The sequence below is a fragment of the Salvia hispanica genome, chromosome 3, assembly GCF_023119035.1.
Source record: "Salvia hispanica cultivar TCC Black 2014 chromosome 3, UniMelb_Shisp_WGS_1.0, whole genome shotgun sequence".
NCBI lineage: Eukaryota > Viridiplantae > Streptophyta > Magnoliopsida > Lamiales > Lamiaceae > Salvia > Salvia hispanica.
The window spans coordinates 51,457,495-51,482,878 of record NC_062967.1 but is presented as its reverse complement, the minus strand read 5'-3'; the positions used below and the strand labels follow the sequence as shown (position 1 = coordinate 51,482,878).

The window sequence follows — 25,384 nt, the reverse complement described above, 5'->3', positions numbered from 1 at the left end:
CATTGGAGCTAATTGCCTATTCTATTTTAAGTTTTAATGTACCTTTGAAAATATCTACTAGTACTATAAATTTAATCTTGTAAAATGGGACATATTTTTAAATTCTTTTTTAAAATATACTCCCTTTGTCTTATAAAAATAGACACTCTTTTAATTTTCGTCTGTCTCGTGAATGGGTGAATGCTCTAAGTTAAATATAGCTCAAATGATTTAAAACTTTTGTCCAGATACGATGTACCACATTTTCCAGAAACCATTTTTGTTGTACATTCTTCTACTTTTTGTGATATCATTATTAGTTTATATTGACATCCCTTCATAATACGTGTAATATAATACTCCCTTCGTTCTACAATAATTGTCACTTTTATTATGGGCACGGGAATAAAGAAACGTAAAAAAAAATTGGTTGAAAAAGTTTGTGGAATGTGAGATCCACTTTTTTATATTGGTTTTATAATAAAAAGTGAGTGAAGTGAGTTAGTAGAATGTGAGACCTGCTTAACATTTATGGTAAAAAGTGTGACACTTATTGTCGGACGAACCGAAATGGAAAAGAGTGACAATTATTATTGGACGAAGGGAGTAGTTTTTTAACAATATTATATAACTACCCTTTGCAATTTGTCTCAGCAATTTATATAACTCAATTATTTGTGTACATGGTTGGTATGCAAGAGGAACAATTAGTTTTTCATAATTAGAGAGAGCTCAGCAGCATGCATATCTATAATGCATATCTTATGATGGAAGATACACAAACACTTTTCTGCAAAGAAACTCATGGAACAATTGTGTCCAACTCTTGGAAGGCTCTTGTTTGGGCAACATGAGCTGCTTTGCAACCCTTTCAAATCCAGCATGCCTCTTTATTTTATTATCACCACTCATCCCGACCCTCTTACCCGGCCCTTGATGAGTCGACAAGGCCCATTGCATGCTCCATATCGCCAACGGCCTCATGTAACACAACGACCGGTATTCTCCCCCCGCATCCCATCCCTCCGGAGTTTGGAATGAAAACCTGCCAAATTACTAACAAATTAGTTCACTTGTACATGTTACTTATTAGTGTGTGTGTGTGTTACGGACTCATTGTCCCAAGGTGTGAGAACAACTGGTGTGGGGTATATAGACTAAATGGGCTATCTCTCCTAACATGCTAGTCTTTTGGACTGAGTTCTCCTGTTGGTGTCTATCAGTGTTGTGACTTACCCAAAACCTTTTTCAGACCATGCAGATTCATAGATACCAAATGCTGTCTTAAATGCCATATCAGACATGCCCTCTTGCAACATAGCAGCAGCAACTGAATAAGTAACCCCTGTCCAAATCTCCCTAGACTGCAAAGCTGATGTGTCCACTTCTCCATTAGGCCTCATTCCATTCACAGCGCCACGCGTGCCTCCTTTCACTTTCATAACGTTGAACTCGTATATTTTCCGAAGGGCACTTCTCACCTTTTGCTCATCCGCTATAGGCGAAAGCCCACACGCCCTAGCGTACCACTGCCCAGCCAGCTGGTCTGCTTGAATCGACGCGCTACTTTTGGTTGCACCACTGTCATAACTGAAGTAGGAACCATTCCATAGCTTTTCGTACGCAGATTTCGCCTTCTCAAACTTGAACCACAAGAATTCAGCAGATGGCTCATCGCCAAGCTCGCGCGCCATTTCTGAGGCAGCTTCAAGTGCTGCAGCCCAGAGCCCTCCACAATACGAGCTCACTCCTGTAACAGTCCAAGCATCATATGTCATGTCGGGGAAGCCTTCGTTCTCAATCATTCCATCACCGTCTTTATCAAATTGATCCATGAAGGCTATGGCCACAAACACTGCAGGCCAAACAGCCTTTGCAAAACTTTTATCTCCGGTCGCAACCATATCTCTGTACACTTGAAGAACAAATTTGGAGTTCAAATCTTTCCATCTGTCTGTGTTAAAGAGGTTATACGCGTTCACTTCAAACCATGGATCGTTAAGCCCAATATCATGTGGGACAGCACCAAGAACTTTCTTCGGAACCCATGTGCCATCACTCATTATCTTCATCTTGCGCGGATCATGCATCATCACTGCCATGGCAAAGTCTCTCTGGATGCTCAGCTCCAGCTTCGGGAACAGCATCAGCATAGCGAAAGATGAATAGAAATGGACATCGTAAGTATTCCACATGTGATACTCTATCCCTTCCAGATATAAAAACTGCCCTACGTTCTCTTCTTCGGGCGCCAGCAAACAAGGTCCAAAAGCAGAATTTGATGTCAACGGAGGTTGCACATCCTCGACAATAGCTCTCATTCTTTCAAGAATATTACTTGACATATCTTCATCTTTTTTATGGCTAAACTCCACAGATTCTTTGCCTATGGAAAATCTCTGTTGCAGAATGCAGGAGAGGTTTTGGATTGGTAAGGATCCATCTGGCAAGAACAAAAGTGGAATGCGGATGATTCAAGAGACGATGTATCTATAGACAAGGATTTCGATTTACTCATATATGTAAATACCTGTCCAGATTGTGCTCCCTGCATTAAGATAGTAGAGCTCATTGAAAAGAGTGATTGGGTACCTGTAGTGTGAGTTCACTTTTCTAGTAACTATCATGAAAAAATATCCATCGATACTATTGCGAATAATCGTGTTTTATACGCGCATACATGTTTCATACGCAATAAAGCAGTATATAAAATAAGTTTCATTTTACCATTCTGGAAGCCTTTTATCTTCCAAGATTGGTCTTTGCCATTCTTCAATCTGGTGCTCCCACTTTGTATGTTCTAGTTCAAGACAAATTAGATTGGATCAAGAACATCATATACTTGGAATATTAATATTTCAAGCAGAACTCGACCAATTAAGATCAGATGTTACCTAGAATAGCATCTGATGCGATTCTCGCTGCAGCATCACCATTTGCACCGTAAAACTTTGTATACCTTCTGCAGACCACCAACACAAATTTCAGCGAGAAAGAGCGAATATTTGGATTATCTTGTTTATTTTGCTAACCTGTGGTAAGTCTTTCCACTTGAAAATCTTACTTCAGGGCAATCCCATGCCAAAGAAAACGTTACAACTCTAGACGAGCTTGGTGGGACATTCACAGAAGCCGATAGGGCAGCTCCAATGGATGAACCTACTTGGGAAGGTAATTGTTTCGCATCATCTTTAATTCTGTCTAAGGAACCATGCTGCAAAAAAAGGAAATTATAGTTGAATGAATGAGTTAGATTATGCACTCTTGCTTAGGCTCATCACAACAACAGACCTCTTTAATATTTTCCCAAACTCTTTTTGCTGTCATTATCTGTGAAGTAGTCCCTGATATCAGAAAACAAGGGTATTCCGACACATGAACCTCATTTGTCTCCTGAGCAGCAATAGCAAAAGTCACGGGAGGGCGTTGGTCGGATGTGCTGAAATAATCACACCATGTTGTACGCATTACAAAGTCTGTCCGAGTAAAATTATTATAGTAGTAGAAGTAGAACATAACTTACTTGTGATGCAGAAGCACACTATGCACACCTCGTTCCATCCTGCAAGAAATTCTCAACAGTCACGACAATATGACACGAGTATATATACAAATTTGAAAACTTTATACATGCTGCATTCATTAAGATGGCCACCACTAGATCCGGAATCTCCACCCACTGAGTTCTGCACAACAGATGCAATAAGTTAAATTAGAAAAGCAATTCGTCATATTGTGATGGAGTTTATTACGAAATGCGATAACATACGGCCCATGTGAAAAGCAGCGTTGCATCAGCGGAAGTCGTCCCTGAGTTTTTGATCTGAAAAAACATTACCACAACATTACTATAATTTCAAAAACAATAGTCTAGTGTACGGACTGGATTGGAGGAGGCTTTTACATACCGTAAATGTAAATACAGCAACAGGGAAGCTGCTGTCTCTATAGTTATGTGGTATAAATGGTGAGATCTGACGGCAGGTGATGCTGATCTCAGGATCAGGTAAACCTATACGCGTATTAGAATCAAAACCGGAGGATAAAAATAATGAAATTTGGAAGCTAGATAGATAGATAGATAGATAGATATATACCATCATATATTGTCCAAGCTCTTGGAAATAAAGCATGATAGGTGCATTTCTCTCCATCAAGGTTCCAGTCCCATGATTCAATGCCCTCTCCTTTCTCCTTTCTGAACCCATCACTTGCTATAAGCTAACTCGACACAACAAAATTCGATGAAGTAATGGTGTAAACTGTATGGCTTAGGCTCACCCCTTGATAGTTGGACTTGTGGAGCACAAAACTGTGCTACATTGGCGTCCATTCGAGCGTGAAATGAAAGCCTAGAACAAAGCCAACGTCAGACATCAAGTAAACATATGGAGTACTAAAGAATGATGAGAAGTACTTACTGAAAACTGGTTTGCTAGAATTGGGGTGTCTTCACATACTGTCGGGAAGAGCTGAAAGCGTTGGAACTCGCCTCTCAAGCTTCTCCCAATGCTTCCACACCTAAAGTAGGTAAAAAGAAGCTACATTGAACACCAACTACAGCATTAATCTTGTTAATTCAGGAACAAGATTTACCCAATGCCACCTAAAGGAACACCGTGGCAACACGTGAGCAGGCGCTTATGATAAGGATCAACTACTGAAGGCTGGATGGACAAAGAAGAAGCTAATCACTAACAAAGTAGTAATCAAAGGCATAGCAAATTACTAGACGAGTTATACCGTTCCCTTGTCTGCTTCTTCCTTAATATGCCGGAACAACCTCACTCCCAACGGAAGCTTATCACAAGTACACAAATCAACTCTTAATAAACATACCAAACAACATTTTGCAAATGCAATAATATCTTAATTCTAAGTGTACAAACACTAGCTAGTGTGAGGAAAGTAAATGATACTCACCAAATTCAAAATCTCTCCAATTCTAACAGAGTACTCTTTGGGTAGAGGAGAAGTGTGATTGAGCTTCCTCTGCCACGTCAGCTCAGGAGGTTTTCCAGTAGCACCCTAAAAGTATAAATGAGAATTTTTTGTGTTTGGAAATCAAGAATCATTTTTTATTACTATACCTTTTCTGGTGAATCAGAATGAATCCCTTTTCCCTCATCATTCTCCATCATCAAGCTATCTCAGCAACTCAAAGAAACTACTGCAAACAAAACTATGTGTTCATGATCATTCAAAGAGATATCAATCAAGAACCTTTTTCTTTAAGTGGGACAGAATATTTGATTCAGACAACATAACTAACCAGCACAAAAACACCACCAAACTCATGTAAGCTCCTGCTAATAAGTTGATTTAGGGAAATGATCACTTGCCTTGATAGGAAAGTTGCACCTAACTTATAAAACGTGTTTATCAAAGTCAAAGTTTTTTACATTAATCACTATTTTGTCGTAATTAATCACATTTAACCTACTCTATTTGTCGCAGCATTTGTATGACTTTTGTGATAAATTTTCAAACACCAGTACTCTCTCCGGCCCATGTTACTCATACTTTCCTATTTTGACTCATCTCAAATTACTTATATTATTTATATTTGAAATAAGAATTACGATATTTAATTTATATACTGTATTATAATTAATTAAGTATTTTTTTATTAAATAATTTTTTATTACACTTAAAATGCTAATTTAATTATTAAATAAATAATCACAAATTTACGATCTAAAATAAAAAATGCTAAGTGAAACGATAGATGGACATATTATTAACCAATAACCATTACGAGACACGTATATATTTAATTTGGGTCGAAAAAAGATCTAAAATTTATAGTATGGAGTAATTTTTTTTTGTTACAATTACACCAATTAACGGTGATTGACTGTGTGCAAGATCATTTCGAAATTCCTTGTTTACTGTAGGTGTGGCAACTAGCATGTCCATTTGGGTTGGGTAGAAAAGTCGAATTTCGCGTATACAACAAATTTACTATGCATTACTCCCTGATCCATAAAGATTATCCCATTTTTTTCATTTTTATCCGTCCATAAAATTTATCTCATTTCATTTTTTATCATTTTTGATAGTATATCACTATATCTCATATTTTAGTAACTCATTCATATTCACATTTTATTATAAAACTAATATATAAAAGTAGGATTCTCGTTCCACTGACTTTTTCAGCTCACTTTCTATTATATTTCTTAAAACTCCGTGTCAGTCAAAGTGAGACAATCTTTATGGGACGGAGGGAGTACATTTTTACTCACTCTGTCTGCGAATATGAATTTCGTTTTTTCATTTTAGCCCATCCGCGAATAGGAGTCCTGATTCACTTTTATCATATATGATAATAGGGTCACACATTCCACTAACTCATTCTACTCACATTTTATTTAAAACTAATACTTCGTATATACAAGTGAGACCTCTATCCCATTAACTTTTCTTCATCCATTTTTTTAATATTTCTTAAAATCCTTGCCGCCTATAAATGAAACTTTTAATAACGGATGAATATATATTAAAATAACCAAAGAAGTTGGTAGAGCGATAAGATTTAAAAATATGGGTGGCAGACAATGAATACAGTAAAGTGATTAGTACGTACTATATTATTTATTTTTGTAACATCACCAACTATATTTGTTTTAAATGCTTGAGCTTGCTTAGATAGCAACCATTTTGTTAGTTTAACATATGATGGACGGCAATAATCCTATAGTCTCTATAATGTTGGAATCTCATGGCCGATCAGAAGATTTTGACCAAGAATAATTTCAATAAGATATTTAATTTTGTGAAATTAAATGATATAGCGTTGATCTACGTTTGGAGTAGATGACCGTAGTATATTCATTTTCTCAAATCCGATTCCTAGTGAGTGAGAAATAATGGATTAGAGTTAGTGCAAAATTGCGAACTAATTGAATGAGCTATGAGAGAAGTCATGAGAGTAATTAAGAGAGTTAATTATCTGACATTGAAAATAACAACCTTATTAAATAAGTATTCCCCCCGTCCCACAAAAGATGTCACACTTGTGAGACGGCATGAGATTTTAGGAGATTTTGTTTTGTGTGTTAAATGGAGAGAGAAAATATAATTTTTATATTCATGTGAGAGAGAACTTTTTCCAAAAAGGAAAATGTGACATCTTTTGTGGGACAAACTAAAAAGGAAAGTGTGACATCTTTTGTAGGACGGAGGGAGTATTTAATAAGAATGATTATTACATGTAATAATTACTCCCTCCGTCTGAGATAATTCGACCCAGTATTCCATTTCGGGCCGTCCCACATAATTTGTCCCATTTCACTTTTTCCATTTTTGGTAGTGGACCCCATATTCCACTAACTCATTCTTACTCACATTTTATTATAAAACTAATACTTTAAAAGTAGGACTCACATCCCACCAACTTTTTCAACTCACTTTCCATTACATTTCTTAAAACATGTGCCGGGTCAAAGTGTCCCAAATTATCTGGGACGGAGGGAGTATAATGGACTAAGATGGGCGGTAGAACCCACACGCGCGCGCCGCCGCTGCAAGCCCGAGCCCGTGTCCTTGGCAATTGGTCTTTGGGCCTGGTCGTGGGGTTCGACCCGAGGCTGGTCTAGTTCTTTTTAGACCAGTACCACCGTTTCCACGTACAGCCTCGCAATGATGACAGACATTATGGCTGGTTGACCCCTACAGTGGACTGAGTCTATAAATAGGCTAGTCATTCCATGCATTATCCACACCATTTCACAAGCATTCTGCATCATAAGCTCTCTCCCTCTGTGCATTGTTTTTTCTGTTGAAAGCTCTGCCCCCTCCTCCATCCAATTCGCCTGAGATCTGCTGATAGCGGTGTTGCTTCATCAGAGACGTAGCCGTTTTATCTTTGTGGACGAAACGTCAATCCGATAGCACTATCGGGGCGTATCTCGTCTTGCAGAAAGAGGACTCATCGACTCGGCTAAACTACTCTTTACGGTTTATTGTTTCAATTTTCCTTGTAATTAAGTTGCAGTCTTTTCTTCTGTATTCCTTCTTTTGGATTGTTTTACGCCTGGTTTTATCTTTTGTAATCCAGAAACCAACATATAACACATCAACAAGTCCAAAAGTTGCTATTGTAACAATCGAACGATGAAATAGAAGAATATCAAGTTAAAGTTCACTTGGATGTTATCTAGCTAGCCATATGATGGAATGTATTGAACTGAAACGCGTATGAAACTTTAATTTAATGTGATTTATGCAAATTTCAAAAACATTATACAATGTATAATATGAAACAAAGGTGAACATCAGGAACAAATTATTATTGAACTTGGTATTATTTAATTGTTGCATAAAAGCATACTACAATATACTCTCTTGTACAAAAATCTATGGTCCATAATATTGAAAAAGACTAAGCAAGCTTGGAAGTTGTTGGCAAGTGGTTGGAAGAGGAAGAAGGAGACCATTTCATCTGCATGAAAGTCTTGTTCCTCCATGGACCGATGTGGATGTTCTGCTCCTGCGCTGATTTCTTGGCGGCTTCGCACAACAGGCGGATGATGGCCTTCATATGCTCCCACTTGCCTATATACATCTCCGGCACTTGCTTTATTAGTTTCTTGTATTCCTCACTGGCTTTTGCCATTCTAAACTCTTCCCTAAACCCTACTTCTACTACAAATGGGATCTGCTTCTTCTTTCCCTGTGTGTTCACCCTCACCTCTATGTACTCGTGCCACCCTGGACATATTATATACGTCAGGGGGTGTAATAGGGTCCTTAAACCTTCTTAGTGTAAAACACAACACAAATCATAGTTTTTGGATCCTTGAATTGGATGATTGTGATAATAATAGTCGAGCTACATTATTAAACTAGCTAAAAAAATCTACATTATTAGAATAAAAATCTACTAGTGTATTATTAGACTAAAAATCAACTTCATCATTTCCATAGTAATGGAATCATTTTGTTATTTTGATGTACGTTCTCTTTTTAGTGTCATTTTGGTGTCATGTTGTTATTTTGGTGTACGTTCCCCTTTTAGTAAAAGTAAACACATTTCTTATCACTTATTTTTCCCTTTCTTATCTTATTCTCTCTACTTTTTTCTCTTTTGAACTTTATTATCTTTTTATTTAATACATTACACATATTTTTTTTTTAAACTTCGTGCCAAAAAGAAATGTCTTCATTACTAAAGAACGGACGGAGTATATTATTAGATGACACATCACATTAATTAATCTAACTAACTGTTAGAAATAAGATTCAATGTACTGACATGTGTTTTGTGTTTTGCATATATTTAGAGTTAAGATATGAATGCATTGACACTAACTAGGCTTATTATAAATAAAGATTAGATAGTAGCGGCCCGGCCCAACGCCAAAACAAAATTGAGCCCAATATATACCTGCTGGAGTGTTGTGAGTTGGCTTCCAGTGGGATAAACAGAGGGCTGCATTGAGGCCCTTGCTGCAAAGCTGATTCACAGCTGCTCGCCTTAGGCTGCATAATAATGTGCTTCTGCTACTCTCTCTTGCTATCTCTATTTGTCTCTTCATTTCTTCCCTCAGCTTCCATCCAACTGCGTTATATTGCTCCACTATTTCCTGCCCATTTAAACATTCCATAATACAATAACATTGTAAATACTCTACCTACTTCTTTTTGGAAAAAAAAAACTAACAACACAGAACAAGATTAACTCTAGCTAGACCATCATTTTTTGGACATAAAAATTGAGACGCAGTTACTTGCGTTGAAAAATATTTAAAAATAACAACAATTTATAATCCAAAAGAAAGAATCTCTAAATTAAGGGCAGATTAATTAAATCTTTGCTTTTTCTAGGACACTTTCATTTGCGACCGACGACCTCTAATTTTAATTGGAACACCAACAATAAGGACATTTTTTGAAGCGTCGGTGGTACCTGAAGCAACAAGTGTTGTGATTCCCAGTATATTCTTCGCTCCTCCGCCTCGCCGCCACAGTCGTCGTCGGAAATTGGATCCTCTTGCTCATCATCCAGCTCATGATGAAATCCTTCCAAACTAAAATCATCATCTTCGTCCTCGCCACTCTTCCGATCAACCCTGCACCCCAAAAATCTCTCCGCCCCCATAATTGGAAGATCACACACTATTAATTTGTTACCTCTCTACTACCACTACAAAAAAAGCTATATAAGTATACTTACATAGCTTCTTTCATTTTTGTAATATCTATGTATGGTATAACACTCTCTCCCTCACAATTGATATGAAAACGACATATATTGGTATTTTGTGTGTGATTTAGTGTTTCTTATCTCTGAGTTGTCTAGGCCATATAAAGATCATAGATGTAATTACTTTCATCAAATTAATGTATCATATATACCTTTAATCAAATGTATTTGTATATAATATCATTGAGCCATCTTTTTCTGCCAATTAATGGCATAATAATGTCACGTATATGCGTGTTATCTTAAGTACAGTAAAAATGATAAAATTATTTCAAATTTAGTAAATAAGGAGATATTATAATAATTTATGTGGTCTCATATGCCACATATCACAATCGTCTTTTGTGTGACCACGAAAGAATATATCATCATTCACAATCAGAATTGACTAAACTTGCATGATTTTTATTACGCATATATCTCATTGTCAATATCAAAATAGTTTTGAGGTCAGAAATCTACTGTGTTCTCATCCATTAAATTATATTTTGCCAACTGATGAAAACATCATACAATCATGGCCGTCCATAATCTAGTTGTAGTACTATCTGAGAATATATAAACGGTAATCCATCGTTCCATCTCACTGAGTCGTATTTATTCTTAGATGTTCCTATTATAGCGGCTGGGTAATTTCCTTTTTAGATAAAATAATAATATATCTAATTTCTTTTACTTTATTCTCTATTCATCTCTTTATTTTATTCTCTTTACCCTTAACTCATGTAACACATATCTTGTTGGGATCGCCGACTGCACATTAGTTTGATGTTACCGCTTTCGGTCGAGCCAAGTCCGCACGGATTTATTTTTGGTTCACCCCTAAAAACTAATTAGGGATGAATAGCACTTACATACTAATCCAACTTTTCTCACTCGTCCGATGTGTGATAGGTTTGCAATGTGGGATAGGTTTGCACCCAACAAACCTCCCCTCAAACCGAGACCACATCGGGAACACACAAATCCAACTTCTCTCACTCGTCCGATGTGTGATAGGTTTGCAATGTGGGATAGGTTTGCACCCAACAAACCTCTCCTCAAACCGAGACCACATCGGGAACACACAAATCCAACTTCTCTCACTCGTCCGATGTGTGATAGGTTTGCAATGTGGGATAAAGTAGAAAGGAAAAAAGTATTCTCTACCTTTTTCATTTCCTACTTTATTTTTCATTTACTTAATTTACTTATCACAATTTTTCTTTAATCGCGTGCCAAAAAGAAATATCTCCACTACTATGGAACGGATGGAGTATATCTTTTATATACTCCCTCCCGCCGCTTGAGGTGTTGGCATGTTTTCTAGCTTTTCTTTTTGTGCGCTCTGTGTGGACTAGTGTTGGTTGTTTGTTTGTTTTTATTTTTAGGTATAGTTGTATGGGTTGAGCCGTTGAGGGAGTTGGGTGTTGTGTTTTGTGGTTTCGGTAGGAATATGGAGCTTGTGACTTTGGGGAGTGTTGGTGAGTTGAGGGAGTTAGGTGTTGTGTTTTGTGGTTTCGGTAGGAATATGGATCTCGTGACTTTGGGGAGTGTTTGTGAGTTGTGGGGGTTGGTGTTGTTGTGTTTGTTTCCTTTATTTTATTTGGTCCTTTGTCTTTTTAACGTACTTTTTTGGCTCGTCATTTTTTTGGTTTGAGTATTTCTCCTTAATAAAAAAAATCTATATTTTATTCTATCTTTCTTACTTTATTCTCTCTACCTAACACATAAAATAAAATTGCATAAAATATTGTGCCACTTAAGGAAGGGATCATCTCTCTTGGGACGGAGGGAGTATTATATTAAATTTTTTAAAAAATTACACCAAAACTCATATTTTTCATCATTTATAAATAGAGACCATATTTGCTATAGTGTTAGATTAAAAAAGATATCATATCTTCTTCTCATATAATCATTCTTGTTTGGTACTTACTCTCTCTACTGTTGGATTTCCATTTGAGTCCTATTTCAGTTCGGCCTCCCCAAATTTTAGGTTTTCACGGCTGACTTTTGATTATATCTTTATAGTACTCTTATTAGATTTCTAGACAAACAATGAAACTAAAAGTATTCCATTCATCCTTAAAAAATGAACAAACTTATAAATGACACGAGTTTTAATATGCAATTGGTAAAGTAAGATAGAGATGAGAAAAAAATAAAAGAGAGAGAAAATTGTAGTGTTAGTGAATTGTGTGATCACATTATTAGTGGTATGTAATTGGTTAAAAAAAAATTCAAATTTAGACTTGGTCTAGTGTAACTAGTCTATTATTGGGGACGGATGAAGTATTATTTATAACCTATCCTAACGGTTCGACCTCCTATTTGATCTGGGAAAAAAACGTAAAAAAAAAAACTGGATGGAGCTTTTAGGTCCAAGTCAACTTAAAATGAAATACATGTATTAACACTAATTAAACAAAAAAACGGCCCATGTCCTCCAGACAATGGGTTCTTCTGTCTCCGAAGGTGTCGTTTCTTCCTCTTCGTCTTCACTCATCACTTATCGTGTCATTCTGCTCTAGCTCCGGCTGACTTTTATCACATGTCAACAAGTTTTTTGGATATATCTCAAAAATAGTAATGTGATTAGTGCTCAAGAAGAATATTCGAAAATATAATTATACATAAATAAGATTATACAAATTAATTAAAATATTAAAAAATAAAATTTTAGACATCGCAACATTCGTACAACATTCTTTATCGATATCAATGCAGCCCGCAATCCGTAGGTTGGCCCGAAAAAGCCCACCAAATTTATAGGGTTAGGGCTGAAAATTTCTAGCCCGATAAAATTATAACCCGTTAGGGCAAAATCCGAAAATCGGATGGGCTGGCCCGAAAACCGATAAAATTTCTATTGTTCTATTTGTTTGATTCATAATACGACACTTCATTGATTATTTTTATAATATAAATAACTAAAAAATAAATTTCAATTTTATGAAAATTATATTAAATTTTTATTAATATAATGATAGATAAATAAATTAGAAACTTCAATTTTACTAAGAAAAATATTTCAATTTTTAACACATGCTTAAAAATTCCTCGAAATATGATTATGTTGATTTTCACAAATCTTAAATATTATTGATCATGTTTACGTTGAGTTTAAGCATATATCTCAAATTTATCATAATTAAATGTTTTACATTTTATAAATATAACTAATTTTCATCATTATTTATTAGATTGGTCGCATGTTAATTTTATCGTTAGCAACCCGATTAACCCGTTGGGCTAGTCCGAAACCCGACATTTTAGGTTAAGGTTGAATTTTTATAACCCGAAAAAATACAACCCGATTGACCTGCAACTCCAGTAGGGTTGGCCGAAACCTGCTGGGCCTGCCCGATTGATATCCCTATATATGACAAGTAAGGCACTATGCTCTTTTTGCCTCCGAATCAAATACACTTGCATTTGCCCTGTGTGAAATACTACATGAGTTTCCCATTCAACCAAATAAAATTGATGCAACATGTACCTTAATTTTCTCAGCATATTCCTCAAACATGTTGTGGTGAGGGTGTGGTAATAACTGTGATTGTGCGGCACGGGCCACGTGGATGGGGGAGGCGATCAGGCGATCATGTGAGCAAAAGAGAAAATAAATCCAAATAAGGCAGTTCAGTGAAGATTTGGAATCAAAATCGTTGGCCCGGCCAGGCTCTCGGATGCTGACTACTCATCGGAGACAAGGGCATACGGAATTCAACCTCTCCTCCTCGTCAGTCGAGCTAGATTAATCGTGGCCTAACCACACTTTCGCCCAACGAACATTATCATCAAGATTCAGCATAACATCAGCACATTTTCAACTACAAATATATTCTAATATTAATCAGCTCATGGCAACAATTTCTGTACATTATCATCAAGATTCAGCATAACACAAGCAAAGGGGACACCAAATCCCACTTGCACTTGACCTTCAAATGATGGAAACAAAAATAATAGAATGTTTGTATACGTTGAAGCCTAACTAACAAATTTCTTTCATCTCTAGCTGTCAGCTTTACACGATCCGCCATGGCTGCTGCTGTTGGTAAAATCTAGGAAAATTATCGATGTGTTATCTTTTGTACGCAGTGTTCTTGCCTCACTCAACAAATACTTAGCTATCTTCTCCGCGGAGCTCTCTCTCTCCATCGCATTCCTCTCCATTGCCTGATGCACAAGCTGAAATGCCTTCTTCATATTAATTACATCCCAGAAACCATCACTGCATACAAAATCACATCACGTTAGCACAACGTAGCAATAACTTCATGAATTGTATGAAGTTAGAAGAAGCAAACTAACCTGGCTAGAAGGGCAAAGCCCTCACTTGATTGGTCTATGCATACGACTTCACTAATATAAGGTTCTGCGCTGAAACGAGCATCCTGCTCCTTCAAAAATTTATCCCCGAGCATTCTGGCCAGGTTAATACCTGGATAGAGACAGTTTTCCAACATATGAGAGCACACGAGTTGGGACTTGAGAGGAAACTATCAGTGACAAATTGCAACCTTACCACATATCCGACTTTCCCCATCTCTCAGAGGCGTTCCTATTGCCTGAATACGGAGCCTTTCGGATTGACTAGTTACCCTGTGGTCTTCGGTCATCTTTATCTGCTTTCCACCAATACTGGCAAAATAAAGTTTGAATCAGGCAAATGCAGAGAAATGGATTTCACAAAATTAAAGAAATGGATGTATAGCTTTTTAAATTATAATCTGACATGAAGATACTCAAGAAAAGACAAATTATGCTAAATTGTAAGAGAATCCAATATGTAGACCTATCATGGTAAATTGCACAAAATTATCGCATTAGCATTATAGATATAGTAGTGGTAATCTTCAATAAGAAAATTGGGGATAATTACTATCAATAGTATTAAAAACACCAATAGGGTAACGGTTATGGAGCTTCTTAGAAATGATATGCTGCAGATATCCAATACAAAATAAGTATGGTATATCAGGACCTACTTTGCAACACAAGCCGAGTCTCCAACATTTGCACATTGTGCATAGAAATTTTGATGACCATCAGCCCACACCAGTAGCAGTGTCGCAGTACAGCCCTGAAATAATTAATCGTATATGAATTTTCCAAATATCACAAGTGATGAGTAACAGTATAAGGAACATCAGTGCCGAGCCATTTTAATGAACTTCATATTTTTTTTACTAGACTACCAAAACAACCTGATCTATACAGTATATAATTCAGCATATATTGGTCAAAATTATATGGCTTCTATGAAGAAACCAAAACTAGGAAAGGAATTACGAGTGTTAACCTCATAGTAATGGTTAATGCGCGCCTCTGTCTGGTAAAATGCTTCTCTGAGGACCTCAGAAGCGTCGCACTGAGACAGAACTTTCTCTCGTCTGAATGAATCTGACAAGATTCCAGTAATTACTTCAGGCATTATTCTGGATAGTAAACAGAGCTAGGTAAGTATTGTGTTAGAGCAGCAGGTGAAGAATCTTGGAATTAACAATTAAGAATGGGAATATCAGAAGTAAAATCTAGGTCCATATAGTATTCGAACAAGGTCGTGGGACAGAAACATTATCCTGGGTTTTGTAAAACGAAACGACCATTTTAGATTAATACACGTCAAAAACTAACTTGCTAACAGATGTGGCCGCATCTGCTCCTCCATGTCCATCACATATACCGAACATCCCAAACTGCAAAATAAATATTCAAAAACCTTTTATGCATCTCAGATACACACGTCGACAATTAAGACATGGTTGCAGTTCAAAACCTGATCTAGTCCATGAAGAGGCCACTGGTAATAGCAGACATCTTCCATGGCCAACTTTTTCCCTCCTCGACGCAAAGCCATAGGATCTGATGCTATACCGATCCTGAAAGGGATCTTGCATTCTGTTTGTGATGTAATATTAACCTGCCACGTTAGACGAGGGATTAGCAATCAGAATTTTACACAATAACTGCAGTATCAGCAAACATGTAGATGGGGATCACGCAGCAAAGTAACCCACTGGGTGCACTGAAATTCCACAAAGTTGCTTTTATGTACCGAAATTTTTGAACTTGTGCCAAATGTTACTGTGTCACCACTTGAGAGCTCAACTGGGTTACTCCAATGCCTATTTCCTGATTGGGCTGGAAGGACTGCCTGGGAGTTCAACATTGTTCCGTTCAAGCTACCCATGTCGACGAGCTCCCACTTTAATTTCTACAACAATATGAAGTTAGATAGCATAAAGGATAAGTTGCATATACAGTATTGCATAATATAGTTCAAAACTTACATTAGCATTCCAATTTATCATTGCGTGCTTTCCAGAGACCTCCGAGTCCTTAAGTATTAAATCACCAGGTGACACTCTCCCAATAGTCACTGGAAGCTCTGTTGTGTTGGTCGACTTTACAGAATACTGAAGCCCGCGAGCAGGGCCAGATACTACCTCCAGCTTGAGAATACTTCCTGCACTACTAAGAGGAAAACATGATCACACGTTTTACATATTCAGCAGATAACAGATGTCAAAAATATTAACATCATGCAATCGACAAGAAGAGTATTACCCTGGTTTGCAGTGTAACTGGGAATAGGCTCTCTGATATTTGTACTGTATTTCTGGTTATAATTATCTCCTCTTTTTTCATTTCTCCGGTCTTCAGGGAAATGAGGATGCTGAAGCGTCTGGTCCACCAAAGGATTCTCTGAAGTATTTGGAATGTCAAGAACAATAATATCATCTGGAACAAGCAATCAGTAAGATTTTCTTCTCCTAAGATTCACAGGAAACTATAAACATGAAGAGCAGTAGAATCTATTTACCGTGGGTCAGCTGGGAGGATGCTGGTGGGAGCCTTTGTTTTGGTGTTGCCAAAATAGCATGTGATGAAGTATAACTACCCTGAGTTTGACGAGCAGCCTGCTCATTGGGATGGCATAACGTAGACTCGTCACTTTCAACAGAACTAAGATCTCCCGAAACAAGAGGGCGTTCAATGTCATCAACCTACATTTGGAACAGAACGGTTAAAGGGTACATAACAGAAATCACAGATACTTAAGAATCGAAAGCAGGAACATCGAATTGCTGGTAAATGCAGATAGTATATTTCTAGATCAACCATTTGGAATTCAAATTGCCATTCACTACGAAACCAAATCCACAAACAATTACTTAGCATAGGTTTTGCCAAGCAGCAAGACATTTCAGATCCATAATTCAGAGTCACTGAAATGCTAGAATGATTCGAACTTTCGACATCTATCGAGTTCAAACCCGGGGCACCATGAGAGTAAAAAACATGACTATCCATTTTCAAATTTAAGAGAAAACTAGAAAATTTTTTTGACTAAACTCCAGTGCTAAGCTGAAAGAAAAGCAAAAACAAATATCATGATAGCTACATAAATTAAAAAAAAGGTAAATGAACCCCCAAAACATCAGAAGTTCACTACAATCCACTTTAAATGTGTGAAAAACTTGCCCTAAAATCAGAGCTGATTACTCGATCCATTTTCAACACTCACATTCATCAGAAAATGGGGGAAACTTAGCAACAACAAAGTGAAATAAGCTAAAAAATTCTCCACGCCAATACAAATTCACACAATCGCACAGGAAAATGAGGCATCATAATGAAATAAAACAATCCGATCTGCAAAATAACGCAAATCCTTAAAAACTAAAATCGAAATCCAATCACGAAGAAGCACAACTAACAATCAATCCCCATGGAAAAACCTAATCAGGAAAATAAAATACAATCTTGCTGACAAATCAAATCCGAAAACACACATAAGATCAATCCCGAGGCAGACCCTGATCGAGGCCGGAGCACGGCGGCGGGCAGCGGCGGTGGAGGCGGAGAGGAAGCGGGTCCATGGTCGGAACTTGCAGGCTATGAAGATGAGGATTAGGACGAGCAAAAGCATAAGAATGAGCAAAGCAATAGGCAACGCCGATGACGATAAGAAAATGCTGGTAAAGCGCATCGCCTTCTCCATCGGAGTGTTACTGAGATGGCTTTCTCTCACTAGAAATCGATGGGAGAGAAAATTAAGACATTTTCATTATTATTTTTAATGGGAATTGGATTTGCAACCAACCATACCAACCAACAATACTTCGTGTCTGTTTCTGTATACCCTCTGCGAGAAGGCCGCTTGAAATGGTCGCATCTTTTCTTCTTCTTATTTTCTCTTCCAAATCTATCATAATAAACAAACACAAAGTTTAGATGGGATAATTTTATTTATTTTGTTGTTCTAACATGACATTTGAAATATTACAATTAATTTAAATTTTAACTAATGGAAAAATTAAACCTTAATTTTTTTTGTTACTCGTGTAACTTATGCGATTTATGATCTAAAATTTCGGGTACCCGATCCAAAATTTTCCAAAACTTAATACCCGATACCCGATACTTGATTTGAAAATAATTTTGGGTACCCAAATACCCGACTTGGATATCCAATTCCGATTTAAAAGTTTTAAAGAAAATTAACGACAAGCTTTTAGAAATACAAGCTTTGGCTAGACTAGATCAAATGGGCATGCCTAATTTTAGTTTTGGCTGATTGCTTTTTCTTTTTTTTCTGGTTGTGATAGCATAGAGGGATTTCAGAGAGAGTAGGATTTTGTAATACTCTTGATTTTGGGCTTTCCACTTTTGGGTGAGCCGGATTGTACTAACTTTTTTTGACATGATATATATGGGATGAGGGTCCTACTCAACCCTCCACCATGAAGGTGTTCGATGAAAAAAAAAAGAAGAAAAAATAACTACAAACTTTAGAAATACAAAATTTATAAGTTATATCATCCATCCATAATAAACATCACAATTTATACATTAACCCTAAATGTGACTTAAGAGTTAAGGGTTTTGAGAATAATTATTTGTTTTTTTAAATAACAAAGTAAATGCATAATTTATTAAATTTTAAAAAAATTCAAAAATTCAATAATATACTGATCGGGTAACCCGGTACCCGATAATCCAAAAATTCCATACCCGAACCTGATCCCAAATCCAAAAAATCGGATATCGAGTATCTAATTATCCGATTTTTCAAGTTTGAATATCGGGTATCCAGTATCCATTTTGATAGTCCTATAAATTATGATAGTTGATGTGGCATGCAGCATTGCCATTGGTGTTATTGACTCAACTTGTTTTAAATACAAATATATCCACAAGTGTACGAGACTACTATAGTCAATAGCAAGCAAGAGTATTGTATTCCACAGAGACAAATTTGTATCAACTTAAGTATCACAAACAAATTTTAACTACTATCTAGACAAATCAAATACTCCCTCCGTCCCAAGGAAGATGACTCCTTTCTTGGGCGGCACGGGATTTTATGCAAATTTATTTTGTGTGTTGAGAGGAGAGAGTAAAGTAAGAGAGAGGGAATAAAGTAGAGATAAATGTGTTTCCATTTTAAGTAATGGGTCATCTTAGTTGAGACAAACTAAAAAGGAAAGTGAGTCATCTTTAATGGGACGGAGGGAGTATGAAATACTCAAAGCATAAACAAAGAGAATTAAAAGTAACAAATATGAAATATATCACAATAGAAATGTATCAGAAAGAAAAATGTAGAGTTGTGAATCCACCTACAATGGAAACATCATGCAATTAATTCAACAACTTCAATTACTCATTTTACGTCTCTAGGATTACTAGGAAAGTCGCTAGTCTAGGTTGAGTCCTCTCTCGAGTGCACTCACCATGTTGATTAACCCTTAATATTGAAGTCTTCTTCTAATATGTCTAGATTAACTCCAAGAAACAAAACACCCAAGCCCTTCCTATCCCCTCTCTCGAGTGCATATTATCTAAGTGCTGTTCATTTTTTTTTCACTTTGGGATTTTCTGGACAGTGCAATGTTCGTCTAACGACTATAACTTATTCTACGGGACTTCAATTGGCTTTTAAGATACCCACGCCAAGCTCTTTCGAGAGGAAGAGAATGATATGTATTAACGACTAATTGGACTTCAAAATCGCCAAAAATATTATCTTGAACCAAGACTGCTGCACATCCACATATTTTGTACCTTTCTACACCTTCTTTACAAAATGGTCAAAGTACCAACATAATAATATATATAAACACGCCAATAATAGACAAAATATGATCAAATTCATACTCCCTCCGCCGCATTCAAGATGTCGAACATTCTTGAATGGCACGAGATTTTATGTGGAGTAGTTGAGTGTGACAAAATAGAGTAAAAAGAGGTGATTGAATATTTCAATGAGAGAGATATCTATTTTTAAAAATAAAAAATGGACATCTTGAATGAGAGAAACTAAAAAGAAAAGGCGAACAATTTAAATGAGACGAAAAAATATAAAATTATCCTCTAAAACCATACAGAATTCAAATATGTCCATCACATAAATGACAACAACAATAACAATGTGAGGCCGCATAACCTTCAATCCCTTTGGTATTGTGTACAATGATCATAATGTCAAATGTATTAAATTTTAAATTATTTAAAAGATATATAATCACATTATTACAAAATTTCAAATATCTTATTAAAATCTCAAAGTTGTGTGAAAGTTTTTGCAGCAATTAATAATTTTTTTATACGGAGTACCCACACAATTGTGGAACTAACAATAATATCTTCAACTCTGTATGAAAAATAGAAATGATATTCTATATATCTTATGGGAGCATCATTCTCATTTGACGCACATTTAATGTTATTCGTTTTGATTTATATTTAGTTTGATTCTAATACACTATAAAATGTTGTTGAAAATTTTAATTTCACAAAAATCATAAAAATCATAAAAATCAAAGATTGATTTCTTATTTTATTAATTTATTTGAAATTATGGAGAAAACGAGCAAATTAAGCTTTGTTTTTTTTATGAATTTTGTGAAATTAAAATTTTTATCAATAACATTTTTTAATGAATTAGAATAAAAATGAATATATAAATCAAAATGAACAACATTACACGTGTGTTATACGAGAGTGATACTCATATAAGATATGTAGCATATCATTCATCACGCATAAACAATGAAATTTTTGTTGAACTAAGATAAAATTTTTGTCAAACTTATCTCCAAATATCTCCTATCTTACTTTCCAATAAAGTCACTAATCTTCGTTTGACGATCAGGTGATGGATCAATCGAAGGAAGGCCCATATCACATACATCCCATTAAAACTTTAAAAGATTATACTTAAACTTTCACAAAGTTTTGTGTTTTTTTATTAATTTATAATTAGAATTTATCAATCTAATTATAATACTTAGAAAATTATTTTAATACATGTATTTTTTTAATTTAAAAATTGACTATGTTGTGGTTGATTGAGTTTGTCTAATTACATTATTATTTCATTTTAAAGTATATAAATTCTTCAATGTTCAATTATTATTAACATATGCCATTAATTATCTGATTTAGGATTCACACACATTTTTAAAAATATGAAGAAATAAGATTAAAAAAAATAATGAAATGTCAGTTTCACTTTTATATATACTACATCCGTTCAAAAAAAATAGTCATGTTTTTTCATTTTGTGTCATCCGCAAAAATTGTCTATTTACAGTAAGTTTTGTCTCCCTAATGATGTGAGACACATTTTGAGTCACATTGTTCAATTTCGGCCCGTCCCATAATAAGAGTCACATTTTTACTTTTACCATAAATGGTAAGTAAGTCTCACATTCCACTAACTCGTCTCATTCACATTCTATTATAAAACAAATATAAAAAAGTGGACTCATATTTCACAAACTTTTCCAACCCACTATTCTTTACATTTTATAAAACTCGTGCCCACACCAAATGTGACTCCTATTGTGGATCGTGAGCGAGAAAGATAAGAGTTCTAGGATAATAAAATTATATTTTCTTCCCAATATTCTTTAGATTTTATGCTGTTCAACTTTATTATTACAACCCAGGAAAGAACTGACAAAGAAAATTAGGCAGGAAGCTTATAATATGCTCAAAATTACAATGTATTATTAATAAATAAACATGAAAACATATTGAAATTAAAGTAACCAAACAAAGTCTCTTCTTGCATGGGCTTCATTTGCTGCACCTGCATCATATAACGATGAAGTACAATCTAATTAAATGTTTCCATTTCAATTAATACTATATTATAGATTTGAGTAAGATAAGAAATGTAACTATTATTGATCTTGCTTTTTAAGAAAAAAAAAGCATAAATATTTTGATATGATAACTTACATTTTAGGCAATTTGATGATAAAGTTGTGGGTCCAAGCGCGGTGTGACATGAGCAATCAATGGTTGAGCCAATAAGATATGAGAATCTGCCTCGATGAGATGATCAAGGGAGGTATGAGACGATGGAGTCCAAGTAAAACCCTGAATAAGTCTAGCTAAAAGCATGGTTACCATAGTAGAACCAAGCTTAACAGCTGGACAACCTCGTAACCCTGTACTAAATGACAAGATTTGTAGTTGAGGATCATGAAGCACTACTTGTCCCGTGTGGCGCTGGGGTTTAAACTTAAGCGGCTCGTCCCATGTGTTAGGGTTCCGTCCTAGGCCAGGACGACTTAACATGACATGGCTTCCTTTCGGTATGTGATAACCGCCTACAACACTATCAACGGTCGATACATGCGGAAGGTTGAAAGCCGTCACAGGGTGCAATCTAAATGCCTCCTTCACACAAGCCTTTATAAAGTTAAGTTGAGGCAAATCCGATTCTTGGACTAGTCTGTTTCGCCCCACGACTTCATCTAGCTCCTTTGCGGCCAAATCAAGAAGACTGGGCTCAATCATCATCTCTGCCAGGGCCCACTCAACTGCACTTGCTGGATTGTCAATCGCCGCAAGGATTATTTCCTATCATCAAATCAACAACTAATGTTAGTAGCGGGACAGTTTGGTAGAAAAGATAAATAAAGCATGATAAGAATTAAGAACACATATTTTAGGTCAGACAGACTGAAAGACACTCTCGTACTTACATTAACCTGAGCTTTGATCTCTTGCTTAGATAGCAACGGATCGTCGTTGGAGTCTTTGAGGTTAATCAAAATATCAAGAATATCTTCTTTGGTGTATCTACTACCATTCCTCCACATCTCAACCCTTTTATCAATTCTTGGATCTTGATACTTTTTCATGCAAGCAAGTGCATTTGTAACAATCTTTTTATGTCCATCCAAATCAAACACCTCCAAGAAAGGAACAAAATCACTAATTGCAAATCCATAAGTGTGCATAAGAACAGTCCATAACGCATCCATGTGTTTCGACTCTTCCACTCCCTGCCCTCCGTCCTCCATCCCACACCCGAAAAACCTCTCCCCAAACACCAGCTTCCTAATCAGGCCGCCACAGTAGAGCTGCGCCGTCTCCCTCACATTCAAAACCCCATTGCCCTGGCTCCGGTTGTGGACATATCGAACGAGGTGATCAGCCTCTTCGCATCTCTTTGAATGGAATGATTGGTAGACATCATTCTTGAGCACCTCAGAAACTACTATTCTCTTCATCTTCTTCCACTGATCACCGGCAGGGGTGAGAACCGCCGTGAGGTAGCCGTTAGTTGTGAGTCTCGTCGACATGGTCTCCGGCCTCGAGGAGAAAATGGCATCATGCTCCTTGAAGAACTCTCGAGCAAGCTGAGGAGAGGTGACGGTGATGACGTGGACGTTGCCAAGGCGGAAGCATGCGATTTCGGTTTTGAATGTTTGCATGTAGTTGTGCATCCACCGGAATGCTGGCTTGTTTCTCATCATCTGTGGAAGGCAGCCGACGATCGGGTAGGCCGTCGGGCCCGGTGGAAGAGGGTGCTTTCTTATTCTTCGACTCCATTTGTGCAACAAGATTGTTAATAGAGCAAACCCTAGTATTATGAGTTCATTCGCCATGCCTGAGAAAATATTTGTTTTTTTCTTTTTTGAATATGATTGAAATCAAATTAGTAGATTGAAGAATGTGATATCGAGTTGGTTTTTATAGTGGGAGGAATGGACTACGTTTCATTGCCAATTCAAAACAAAGGAAAAAAAATTGTTAAAGCTAAATTACCAATTTTTATATAGGAAACTTGTTTGACTTGGCTTATCCAAGTGTTTTACCTTTAGTGGGGGCTATGGATGACATATATTTGCCATTTGAAGGAAAAGGGAACTTTTACAAGAGTTGTGGATGACAACATTTATTAAAGAGTTGTTGTGGGTGAATAAATTTTACAAGATTTATCCAAGAGGAGTTAATTATAGTGGAGGAATGGAGTCAATGGACGACTTATCACTTATCTTTGCCATTTTAAAGAAAAAGGAAAAAAGATTGTTAAACCTAGACTATCACTCTTTAATTTGTAAACATGCGTTACAACATTTATTGAAGAGTTGTGGACTGTCGGTGTATGTAAACTTTGAATGACTAGATAGATATGGATAGATTTTATGACTATGTTTGGAGTATATAAACTTATCTTTTTAGTGAGAAATGCTAACTATGAATTAGTATATGACAAATTCTCAGACTTAAGTTGCTTATAAGGGCCATTAGAAATTATAACTTGCAAATTAAACACGTGTAAAATTCATCTAAAACTTATTTTCTTGACATAACTAGCAAAGCAAACAAGCCCTTAATTTATGAAGTATAAATAATTTTAATTTGATATAGGACTATTGGTCATTAATACCACGAACTATAAGATTTTCTCATAAACTTAGAATTTGGTTATAAATAATCATTTGATTGTGTTTGAGATTTCCAATAAATAATGTTTTCAATAGAATAAATCATATGTGGCCATTACTTATTCAAACGTATTTTAGTCTATACTTATTGACAAGCTCAAGTGACTACTTCAAGTGGCTGAAGCCCTTACTAAAGCTTTTTTTAATGAAAACTTACAAGTATTTAATATAAATTTTTGCATTATATATATTTTGTTTTCTTTAGTGATTGGATTCGAACAGGGTTTTGGTTTTCCCATTTGATCATCTCTTGTTATCTAGTACCAAGGTAAATATTGTTCTTTGTCTCAACTGCTCACTTTACAATAGTTTTGAACTTGAAAACGTCCATATGATATGCTGTGAAATTTTTAATTAAAAAAAAAAAGATTAGTTAACCTTGGAATTTACTGTCTGTTTGAGATTCGTGCGAAAACCATATATTTTAATTGTTTTGATTAATTTA

General features: G+C 36.0%; 4 protein-coding genes across 8 annotated transcripts; all 4 read right to left on the bottom strand.

Annotated features, from left to right (window-relative positions):
• Positions 1–550: 550 nt before the first annotated feature.
• LOC125209031 (non-lysosomal glucosylceramidase-like) lies at positions 551–5,366 on the bottom strand. 2 transcript variants are annotated; one of them, XM_048108613.1, is made up of 19 exons: positions 5,252–5,366; positions 5,070–5,149; positions 4,903–5,007; positions 4,723–4,779; positions 4,576–4,646; positions 4,401–4,500; positions 4,261–4,331; positions 4,077–4,177; positions 3,888–3,991; positions 3,749–3,802; positions 3,610–3,665; positions 3,503–3,541; positions 3,271–3,418; positions 3,012–3,193; positions 2,874–2,941; positions 2,707–2,779; positions 2,510–2,571; positions 1,216–2,422; positions 551–1,024 (listed from the first exon to the last, which is right to left on the bottom strand). In XM_048108613.1, the coding sequence occupies exons 2-19, from the start codon at positions 5,118–5,120 to the stop codon at positions 742–744; spliced, it is 2,832 nt and encodes a 943-aa protein (XP_047964570.1). In that variant the 5' UTR covers positions 5,121–5,149; positions 5,252–5,366; the 3' UTR covers positions 551–741. The 2 variants fall into 2 exon arrangements, with proteins under 2 accessions (XP_047964570.1, XP_047964572.1); XM_048108615.1 differs by having other exon boundaries at positions 5,070–5,146; positions 5,252–5,323.
• Positions 5,367–8,252: 2,886 nt separating this feature from the next.
• Positions 8,253–10,291, bottom strand: LOC125212515. Of its 2 annotated transcripts, none has more exons than XM_048112713.1 (3): positions 9,893–10,291; positions 9,371–9,569; positions 8,253–8,538 (listed from the first exon to the last, which is right to left on the bottom strand). In XM_048112713.1, exons 1-3 carry the CDS (start codon positions 10,082–10,084, stop codon positions 8,366–8,368), a joined length of 564 nt encoding a protein of 187 aa, XP_047968670.1. In that variant the 5' UTR covers positions 10,085–10,291; the 3' UTR covers positions 8,253–8,365. The 2 variants fall into 2 exon arrangements, with proteins under 2 accessions (XP_047968670.1, XP_047968669.1); XM_048112712.1 differs by having other exon boundaries at positions 8,253–8,694; positions 9,893–10,284.
• A 3,741-nt stretch (positions 10,292–14,032) lies between these two features.
• LOC125211066 (protein phosphatase 2C 70) lies at positions 14,033–18,336 on the bottom strand. 3 transcript variants are annotated; one of them, XM_048110747.1, is made up of 13 exons: positions 18,293–18,336; positions 18,000–18,214; positions 17,004–17,187; positions 16,748–16,921; positions 16,471–16,646; positions 16,236–16,394; positions 15,957–16,100; positions 15,815–15,876; positions 15,480–15,615; positions 15,166–15,260; positions 14,703–14,818; positions 14,489–14,618; positions 14,033–14,408 (listed from the first exon to the last, which is right to left on the bottom strand). In XM_048110747.1, exons 2-13 carry the CDS (start codon positions 18,183–18,185, stop codon positions 14,189–14,191), a joined length of 1,782 nt encoding a protein of 593 aa, XP_047966704.1. In that variant the 5' UTR covers positions 18,186–18,214; positions 18,293–18,336; the 3' UTR covers positions 14,033–14,188. The 3 variants fall into 3 exon arrangements, with proteins under 3 accessions (XP_047966704.1, XP_047966705.1, XP_047966706.1); XM_048110748.1 differs by having other exon boundaries at positions 18,297–18,311; XM_048110749.1 differs by lacking the exon at positions 18,293–18,336 and having other exon boundaries at positions 16,748–16,885; positions 18,000–18,270.
• Positions 18,337–22,438: 4,102 nt separating this feature from the next.
• Positions 22,439–24,096, bottom strand: LOC125210454 (phenylalanine N-monooxygenase-like). Its single transcript, XM_048110008.1, has 2 exons — positions 23,188–24,096; positions 22,439–23,062 (listed from the first exon to the last, which is right to left on the bottom strand). Exons 1-2 carry the CDS (start codon positions 24,094–24,096, stop codon positions 22,439–22,441), a joined length of 1,533 nt encoding a protein of 510 aa, XP_047965965.1.
• Positions 24,097–25,384: the final 1,288 nt, after the last annotated feature.

What these genes read in the sequence shown, in the direction of transcription:
- LOC125209031 (XM_048108613.1), bottom strand. Translation starts at nt 5,120, where the DNA reads ATGATGGAGAATGATGAGGGAAAAGGGATTCATTCTGATTCACCAGAA. An exon ending in TTGGAGAGATTTTGAATTTG is followed by an intron (nt 4,780 to 4,902) that starts GTGAGTATCATT and finishes ACTTGTGATAAG; the next exon opens with CTTCCGTTGGGAGTGAGGTT. An exon ending in CGCATCAGATGCTATTCTAG is followed by an intron (nt 2,780 to 2,873) that starts GTAACATCTGAT and finishes GTCTTGAACTAG; the next exon opens with AACATACAAAGTGGGAGCAC.
- LOC125212515 (XM_048112712.1), bottom strand. Translation starts at nt 10,084, where the DNA reads ATGGGGGCGGAGAGATTTTTGGGGTGCAGGGTTGATCGGAAGAGTGGC. An exon ending in CACAACACTTGTTGCTTCAG is followed by an intron (nt 9,570 to 9,892) that starts GTACCACCGACG and finishes TTAAATGGGCAG; the next exon opens with GAAATAGTGGAGCAATATAA. An exon ending in AACTCACAACACTCCAGCAG is followed by an intron (nt 8,695 to 9,370) that starts GTATATATTGGG and finishes TAATATGTCCAG; the next exon opens with GGTGGCACGAGTACATAGAG.
- LOC125211066 (XM_048110747.1), bottom strand. Translation starts at nt 18,185, where the DNA reads ATGGAGAAGGCGATGCGCTTTACCAGCATTTTCTTATCGTCATCGGCG. An exon ending in ATCCTCCCAGCTGACCCACG is followed by an intron (nt 16,922 to 17,003) that starts GTAAATAGATTC and finishes TGCTTGTTCCAG; the next exon opens with ATGATATTATTGTTCTTGAC. An exon ending in TGGGGAAAGTCGGATATGTG is followed by an intron (nt 14,619 to 14,702) that starts GTAAGGTTGCAA and finishes GTCTCTATCCAG; the next exon opens with GTATTAACCTGGCCAGAATG.
- LOC125210454 (XM_048110008.1), bottom strand. Translation starts at nt 24,096, where the DNA reads ATGGCGAATGAACTCATAATACTAGGGTTTGCTCTATTAACAATCTTG. An exon ending in AGATCAAAGCTCAGGTTAAT is followed by an intron (nt 23,063 to 23,187) that starts GTAAGTACGAGA and finishes ATTTGATGATAG; the next exon opens with GAAATAATCCTTGCGGCGAT.